Source organism: Apteryx mantelli, chromosome 6 (assembly GCF_036417845.1).
Source record: "Apteryx mantelli isolate bAptMan1 chromosome 6, bAptMan1.hap1, whole genome shotgun sequence".
NCBI classification, from domain to species: domain Eukaryota; kingdom Metazoa; phylum Chordata; class Aves; order Apterygiformes; family Apterygidae; genus Apteryx; species Apteryx mantelli.
Genome location: NC_089983.1, coordinates 32,860,097 through 32,868,950, shown reverse-complemented (window position 1 = coordinate 32,868,950; position 8,854 = coordinate 32,860,097). Strand labels below are relative to the sequence as shown.

General features: G+C 62.3%; 1 protein-coding gene across 1 annotated transcript; it reads left to right on the top strand.

Annotated features, from left to right (window-relative positions):
* The first annotated feature begins 6,959 nt into the window (after nt 1-6,959).
* Nucleotides 6,960-8,233, top strand: CDK5R2 (cyclin dependent kinase 5 regulatory subunit 2). The gene has a single exon (XM_067298568.1). The coding sequence runs from the start codon at nt 7,051-7,053 to the stop codon at nt 8,002-8,004; it is 954 nt and encodes a 317-aa protein (XP_067154669.1). The 5' UTR covers nt 6,960-7,050; the 3' UTR covers nt 8,005-8,233.
* Nucleotides 8,234-8,854: the final 621 nt, after the last annotated feature.

Genomic DNA, 8,854 nt, shown 5'->3' with positions numbered 1-8,854 from the left:
AGGAGGAGGTCAAATGAAGGGAGCTGTCTTCATGTTTCAGATCAATGGGATAAAAGCTCCAGATGGGAACAATCCTCAGGGGCTGGACTGCTCAGCTCCTGCTGGCCAGGATGAAGGGAGGTGTGGGAACAAATCTAACCAAGTACCCAGGAATCCTGGACTCAGCACCCAGCCTCCTATCTGATCTTGGACATGCCCCCTACCTGATCCTGGTCCCTGCTCCCTGCCACGAAGGAATATTTGCACACGTTTCTTGTCCTACTCTTCCCTCTGCCGTCTTCATCAAGCTCATTCATTCCAGCACAGCCCAGCAAGGAGGCCTCAGGCCCTTCACCCATAACCGGAGACATCCCCCTCTTCTGCACAGGCCACAGATTGGGAGCTCCTGGATCCTGACAAACCACCGCCACCAAGACAGCAATCGAACGCTTTCCCTCGGACATGTGGCACCTTCTTCCAGCTGTGCCGGTGCTTCTGACTGCCAGAGAGCCTCCACAAAGGGGGAGCAGAGAGTATCCACTGCAGAACTGTCCCCAAGGACACTGGGGCAGAGCTGTGGTGATGGGCTGGGTACGGGGCCCGGAGCCCCTGGGCCCAGTGTGTGCCCAGTCTCAGCCTCAATCTGGGAGGGGGACCCACAGCAGTGCAGGGCCCCCATGTTCTGCCGTCTATTGGTAGCAGCATAGCCAGGGCCCCCGGGGCCATCCTGCTCCTTTGACGGCTGTGACGACACATCCCCCGGCTCCCACAGTCCCTTCTCTCTCCCAGTGGGAGCCAGGTATGTGTGACCCCCACCAGAAGGGAGCCCAGCTGTCCCCAGCTCTGGGGCTACTTCTTTCTGCGCCGCAGTGAGGCAGGCAGGGCGCAGGGAGCCGCTCGCAAGGCAGCGGCACTGCAGATCCGCAGTGCTGCACCAGAGGGGAGCCCTGTCCCCGAGGGGGACACTGCAGTGCCACCTCTCCTCCCAGGCTCGCCCGGGTGCGGAGCCCGGGGGAGCCCGGCTCGGCCTAGCCGCGGAGGCGGGTGGCCGGGGCCCCGCACGGCTCGGCAGCCGCGAGAGGGCAGCACCGCCCCGGCCTTGGGCGCCGCGGGCAGCCCCGGCCCCGCCGCCCGCTCCGAGCGCCTGGCCCGGGGCGCCGCCTTGCACCGAGGCCCCTGCCCTGGGCTCTCTGCGGCATCACAGCGGAGCTGCCGGGGCACGGGGCAGCCTGGCACCACGGAGGCGCGGGAGTCCTTGTCCTCCTCCCTAGTCCTCGGCAGCCACCCCCTGCCTGGCTCCTCCTGCACTGCACGCCAGGCAGCCCATCACCCAGACAAGTAACGGCGCTGAGCATCAAGGACTGGGGAAGGGGCACGAGCAGAGTCCCAGAGGAAGGAGCTGGGCACCCACAGACACCTCCTCCCTGTATAAAGTCTCCATTACCACTTGCGTAATGGGTCCTTCCCAGTCCCTGGTAGGGATGGAAGGGATCTGGGCCTGCTCCACACCTCCCAGGGGCCAGGCTGAGCCCCCATAGCAGGTTCCCCTCTGCTCCAGCATAGTCCTGCCACCCCTGTCTGCCCAACGAGCACAGAGGCTTACAGGACCCAGTTTCACCCCCTCAGGGGTCTCCAGCCCAAGGACCACCTGCTGTATCTCCCCTCCATCACTGCTGCCACCAGCACAGGTCCAAGGGCTGTGTCCCAGCCTGCAGCACAGCCAACTTGGAGGATGCTGGTTTCATGGAGGCTGTCCTATTGGAGCTCTGCCTTCTAATTGCTTGCAGCAGAGATCATTAGACCCTTCATTAACCTCTACTGAGCTGTAGCTGTGTGGACTTCACCACCACAAGCTCATATGAATGTGATGACAGACATCTGAATGGCTCAGGGCTACATGCGAGCCTTCCCAGTTATATCAAACTGTCCCACTCAGAGCTGAGAGCTTCTCCTTCCCTTGAGTGCTTTGGCAGCACAGTCCTGGGAGGGATGCGGGCTGGGGACATGGCCCTAGGAGCAGTCCCCAACCTTGCCCCATGCCAGTGAGGGGTACTCACCTCCCCTCCACAACCCCAGGGGCTGCCCAGCACTGTCTTGCACTGTGCAAGGGCCCCTCTCTCCGCCCAGGGATCAGGAAGTTGTAATGTGTTTTCTTGCCGATTCAGGGCTGGCTGTATCTCGTGTGGTTTCCACCCAGAGGAGCTGTGTACCTCTGGCTCTCAGAGCCATTCCTAGTGCTGATGTTCAGCAAATGGGAGGACAGAAATAGCTTCTCTCCAGGGGCTGCAGCCAGGCCACTCTGCTCGTCTATGCTCTGCTGTACTCTGCTCTGCTGCATGAACCCAGGACTGACCTCAGAGCAGGGACTGGGTGAGCTCCCATAGACATACAATCTCCCCCCACCCTGAACCACACTAAGGCACTGGGTAAACCCAGATCAGCCACAGGTGTAGCCCCTCTCCCTTGAGAACCATCCTGATAAAAGGAGGGTTAGAGAGGGCCCACTTGATGTTTAAAGGAGAAGAGAGGAGTACTTGAGCTGAGGTCAGTGGCTGTCAGGGTACTCTAAGGCACAAGCTGATTTCTCCTCCCTGAGCTCTGCAGAGCATCTGTCAACTGGGCTTCCCAGCCCCAAGATCCCAGCTCAGCCCGAGGTTCAGTAGCTCTGCTGCAGGCTATCCTGCCCACTGTGTGTGGGGGGTGGGTGTGTTGTGGATACCGGAGCTGTCAGTCCTGCTCATCAACAGCTCCTGAGAGGTGGGCTGAGATGGTGAGCTCCGTTTCTGTGGGTGAAGCAGCACAGCCCAGGTGCTGACTGCCCAGCCACTGCTGGGGAGATGCAGTCCTTTCCCTGGCTACCTGTGCTGGTGCAGACAGGCCAAGGCACAGCAAGAGAGCCTTAAAAGACTAGCTCCAGCCAGCAAACACGTGCTTATTCCTCATTCCGGAGTGGGTAGGGAGACATGCCAGCTGCCTCCAGCCAGGAACCCTTACAGGTCTCATGACCAATAGCTCTACAGCCTGGAAGGGAGCTGGGATCAGAACAGGAGCCCCAGGACCCTCTATGCCTGGGGCTTTCCTGTGTCCTGGAGGAGCTGTCCGCCCCCAGGCTGTGAGCTTATGCATCTCTGAGCTGCAGCCCCGGCACGGCAGCATCATGCAGAGACAGCTTGGAGATGATGTAAGAGGTGGCGCAGGCCTGACCTCACCCCATATGCCCACCTGCACGTGGGCAGACAGAGCTGCACAACTCTGCCATGAGTGTCTGAGTCCTTGCTCAGGGCCTGACCCTTCTGCTTCACCCAAGGGGAAACTCATGCTGCACCCAGGCCCTAACAGGAAGAGCGATTTGGTCTGAAGCAGTTTCCTGGAAGTGAACTGGGCTCAAGGCTGGCCTGAAAAGAAGCCCCACTCTCTCTTCGCTGCTGTCTGTAGCCTTGTCATGGGGAGTAGGGTTGGAGACTGGCTGACAGGCACCTGCAGATAACTGTGCAGTTCCCACAGGTAGGAACTAGCTCTTTCAGAGCCTTTTGGTGATCCTGGATGGTTTTTACCCCCATTCATTTTTTACCCCTCCCAGTGTTGCACTCTCCCTTCCTGTCTCAATCCCAGAAACCCAGTCACAACTTTCCAGCCTGCCACACTGAGTACCAGAGTGCTCCAGCTCCCCATGTGGAACACCCCTGATTCAATACCCTTTTACACAGTCCAAATTAGGGACTGGACCAGCAAGCCATCCCATTACTGGTGCTAACATGTAGCTGACGTGTGTGTTATCCCAGCTACGGTGACCCTTAGGAGCAAGGCTCCTGAGTATGCCAACAGTATCCCAGCAAAGTCAAACCATTAATGGCTGAAGATTTGGCCAAGGGCAGGTACCTGAGAACAGCTTTGAGACTGATGATGGCTGGAGCTCTTCTCCTTTTCTCCCTTGCATCCCTGGATGTATTGTTCCAGCTGCCTGGGGCGAGAATCCCAATTCCATGGAGCATGGAAAAACTGCCTTTTCCTCCTCCTCTCAGCCTTCCCATGCTGCTCAAAGCTGCTGGGAACTGAAGAGTTAAACCAAGGCCGAAGGGAAGAGCCAAGCAGAGATGGCCCCAAGGCTACAGCTTATGCTGTATCATTGCTTGTCATCCTCAGGGCTGGGGCCTGAAGAGTAAAATTGAAGAGGGGGAGAAGATCCCCCCCCTCTTTCACATGGTGGAGCAGCTGGCACTCACATAAGCTGCAAAGCTGCTTCTTTACCTGTGCAAGAAACACCCCCCTGTTCTCATAAGAAGTGCATAACCTCCTAGTCCCAGAGGCCTTGCAGGAAGCCTTCACCACCACCAGCTACCTCTGAGGCAGCAGCACTGGCCTGGGGAAGGACTACGTACCCACCGACCACCTATACCCCAGAGCTGTTCCTTCAGGACATGATCTGCTCAGGAGAGACAGCTACAGGCAAGAAGGGAATACCTGGCCCTGGAGCTCTCATGCTGCTCACAGCTGGGGCCTTGGGCTGCATCTCTGAATGGCTCTAGGCTGGATTTTTAAACAGGCCTTGGCCAAATCTCCCCTCCTGGGAGCAGTAGGAGACTCACACACACTGAACTGCTCAGTGCTGGTAACCGCAAGCCCAGCTGGGGGAGGCAGGGGAGCTTTCTGGCTTGGTCCTCTGTGTAAATGGCTGCAAAACCCAGCTCATCTCTGCCGAATACAAATAGCCCTTCTTAATGAGTTCAGGGAAGCCAATTTGGGAGAGCTCACACAGGGCGGGGGTGGTTTCATCTATTTCAGATGAAGCAATTTGAGAGCAATTTTGTTCCAGCAGGAGGAAGCAGTATGCAGGAAGAAGGTCTCAGTTTCCTCACCTGCAAAATTCAGCTGTGGGTTTTTGCTGAGACCATGTTTGTGCATCAGAAAACCAGTCCATCCTCAAACATGTGAAGAGAGCAGGCTTCTTCCCATCCCTTCCCTAGGGCCAGGGCTCCTCCATCTTCTTGGTTAGGTTGAAGCCAGCTCTGAGTCCAAAAGAGCTCATTGGGCTTCATCAGGAATCTTGTCCTGACTTCGTCCCTTTGTGTTTTTATCCCCTTTATTCTGTATTCCTCTTCTGACCTCAAATCCTACTGGATATTTCAGCCCAACCCTTGGGTGGGTGATGCTGGCCCAGATCTGCTTTGATTCTGGCCACCTGTGACCTCTGTGTGTGTTTGTGTGTATGTTCTGTGCAGAGGCCACTGAGGCCTCCTGCAAGGAAACAGCAGCACTTGGCTGGTCACAGCAGAGGAAATGCGGGAGTGGGACTTTGCTCCTCTTCTCTGCTGGCGCAAAGAGGGCACAGCCTCTGTCCTGCCCCCAGATTTGACACTTCAGCCCCAGGCACTGGGAGGCTGGGTGGAAGTATGAAGCCCAGCTCTGAGCCTGCGCTTTCATTTCAGACACCTTCAGCATCGGCAGTGCAGGAGGAAGTGGGGGGGCTGGTTTAGCTCCTCCTGGCTGATAATTCATTACTGCCTGTTAGCCCAGATCCATCCAGCATCAGCTACATCCTGGCACTGACATGTGTTAATTTCACACATAAAATGCTGTATCAAAATGCATCATTGATACATTCTCCCTGAAACATTTCCCAGCTGCCTCTCCCTGGCTCTCAGTCACTTTACATGCAGGAGCAGTCCAGGCAATTGGGGCATTTTGTTCCTAATGGATGCCTGGCAATAGCTGTAGAAATCAGAGCTGCAGGATCAGTCCTCCAGCTCATCAGAAATATGGGGAGGGAGGGGTGTTCTTGCAAGGGGCAGGGGAGACAGCAGGCAGGGGGTGCAGATTTTATCAATGACGTGCTCAGATCTGGAGAGGCAGAAGCAGCATCCGGGCACATGGCTCGTTTAATGCATACCATTTTGCAATGATGCAGAAGTGTAGCATCTCTCCCATCCACCCCTGAGTGCTCGGGGAGCCTTGTGCAGGGGGACTGGCTGGGGTTGTCTCAGGGACCCAGAGGAGGCCCCTTTCCCCTTCTCCAAGGTCCCTGACTTTTTCCCAGCACTGATAATTGTCAGCATAGTTGTAAATCTCCTTTCCAGGGCTGAAAATGCAGGGGGGGAACAAGAAGGGTGGGAGGGGGAAACAACATGTTTGCACAGCATGTGCTGGGGCTGCTCTCCCCAGCTTGGAGCAGGCCATGGAGAGCTAGGCCTCACCCAGAATGGGGGCAGCAGGTTCCCTGCAGAGCCATTCCCAGGGACCATCTCATTCTCAGGAGAGCTGGGGGCTTCCCACCAAGACCAGCCCCTCCTTGGGGACTATTGAGTCATCAACCAGCCTTTCCCCAGCCCCAAACCCTCTCCAACTGCTTCCCCCCTGATGAACACCCAACCAGTTCTTACAGTTTTCTTCCTCATCCTCCCCTCGGGGTTTGCCCAGGGTTCTGCCCCACTCCTGTGGCCTTGGCCGCCTCCACAAGGTGCCATGCACCCCTTTGGGGTGCTCTGCAGGGCTGGAAGGGTTCATCCTTCACCCTGTGAGTGATGCAATGCACAAGCCTCCCCTCCAAGGCCCAGCCAAGCTCAGGAGAGCTTCCCGACCCCCCCTCCTCCACAGCTCCTCTCGGTCCCCTCGCCAGGCACCGCTGCCTCCCCGTTTCCCTGCCAACAGGGCTGAGGGTCTGTGCCTTGCGGTGCTGCCCCGGCCCCCGCCTCCCCCCGCCGCGGCAGCCGCCCGGCCCCGAGCTCCGGGCGCAGCCCGCCGGCGGGGGCTGGGCGACGGCGGCGGCGGGGAAGGTCACGCCGGGGCGGCGGCGGAGCCGAGTCGGGCCGGCCCCCCCCCACCGCCCACCGGCGAGGGGCGGGCCGCACCGGGCGCCCGTCGGGCGCCGATTGGCTGGCGGCGAGGGGGCGGGGAGCGGCGGGGCCGCGGCTGGCTGCAGCGGCGGGCGCGGAGCCCAGAGCGGGCGCGGCGGAGCATCCTCGGGCACCGCGGCCCCGGTGCGGGCCGCCTCCCCCGCAGTCCCGCGGCCTCCTATGGGCGGTGCCGGCGCCCCGGCCCCCGCGGCGCTGCACGCCCGTCCCGCTCGGCCTTAGCATGGGCACGGTGCTCTCCCTGTCCCCCGCCGCCTCCTCGGGCAAGGGCGGCGGCGGCGGGGGGCTCCTGGCCGACAAGGCGCCGGGAAGGGTGCCGGGGAAGGGCGAGAGCCGGCTGAAGCGCCCCGGGGTGCTCATCTCGGCGCTCACCTGGAAGCGGCTGGTGGCCGCCTCGGCGAAGAAGAAGAAGAGCACCAAGAAGGTGACGCCGAAGCCCGGCGGCGGGGCCCCGGGGGGGGCCCCGGGCCAGCCCGACCCGCTGGTGGTGCAGCGCAACCGCGAGAACTTGCGCAAGTCGCTGGGGGGGCCGCCCGACGGCGCCAAGCAGGGCCCGCTGGCCGTGCCGGTGCCCACGGTGCCCTCGGCGCCGCAGGAGCTGCACCCGGGCTCTGGCGGGGGCAAGCCGCCACCGCCGCCCGGCAGCCGCGCCCCGGGCTCGCCGCGCCGCGTGGTGGTGCAGGCGTCCACCGGCGAGCTGCTGCGCTGCTTGGGGGACTTCGTGTGCCGCCGCTGCTACCGGCTGAAGGAGCTGAGCCCCGGCGAGCTCATCTCCTGGTTCCGCAGCGTGGACCGCTCGCTGTTGCTCCAGGGCTGGCAAGACCAGGGCTTCATCACCCCGGCCAACCTGGTGTTCGTGTACCTGCTGTGCCGGGAGGCGCTGCGGGGCGAAGACATCGGGAGCCAGGCCGAGCTGCAGGCCGCCTTCCTCACCTGCCTCTATCTCGCCTACTCCTACATGGGCAACGAGATCTCCTACCCGCTCAAGCCCTTCCTGGTGGAGGGCGACAAGGGGCGCTTCTGGGAGCGCTGCCTGGGCATCATCCAGCGCCTCAGCGCCAAGATGCTGCGAATCAACGCGGACCCGCACTACTTCACGCAACTCTTCCAGGACCTCAAGAGCGAGGGCGAGGGCGGAGACGGGGCCAAGCACTGGACGATCAGCCTGGACCGCTAGGAGGTACCGGGCCCCCGGCGCCGGGGGCGGAAAGGGCCGCGCACCGCGGGGCGGGGGAGGCGGAGGACTGCCGGATCCTTCCCCCCGCCAGCCTCCGTGCCTCCCCCCTCCCCGGCCGCCAGCTCCGCGGAGACGCTGCCTGGACCCTCCCTGCTCTGGATCCGGCCGCTGCCCCGCTCCCAACCCCAGCAGGGGGCTGCGCTCCGGGACACCGAGACGGCGGAGAAGACCGGAGTGGGGTGGGGTGGGGGGTCCCCTTCCGTCTGCGCGATGGGGAGGGGGGGAGGCTGGCGGGGAGCGGAGGCTCCTGCACGTGTTTTCTCTAGAAAAATGGCGGGGGGGGGGGGAACTGCAGCTGGGGGTTTGGGGCACGCGGAGGGCCTGGCTGGGCTGGGGGAGAGGATGAGGTGGGGGTTCCTAGGTGCTTCCCGGCGGGGCGCAGCCCCTGCATGTGAACATGCCCCCGCCGGGGCGGGCGGCGGGCGCGGCCCCCTCCCCGCCCCTCCCCGCGCCGCGCCGGGGCCGGCGGAGCTGTCCGCGGTGCTGGAGCCGCCGCGCCGGCAGACAAAGGCGGCCGCGGCCGGGGCGCCCCGCCGGGCCCCGTGTGCCACAGGCGCTGCCTCCGCCGGCGGCGGGGGAACGGGGCTCCTTCACCCCGGGGGTCCCACCGAGGCAGCCGCCCGGCCCGGTCCACCCTCGCCCCTTTGTTCGCGGCCGCCGAGGGGGGCGCCCAGTCCCTTCCCGTCCCCCTCCGGGTGTTGCCCCCCTTCCCCGGAGAGGGGCCCGTGGGGCTCTCCTGGGTGCTGGTGATGTTCCCCCCGCCCCCAAGGGCCGGCACACAGCCCCACTG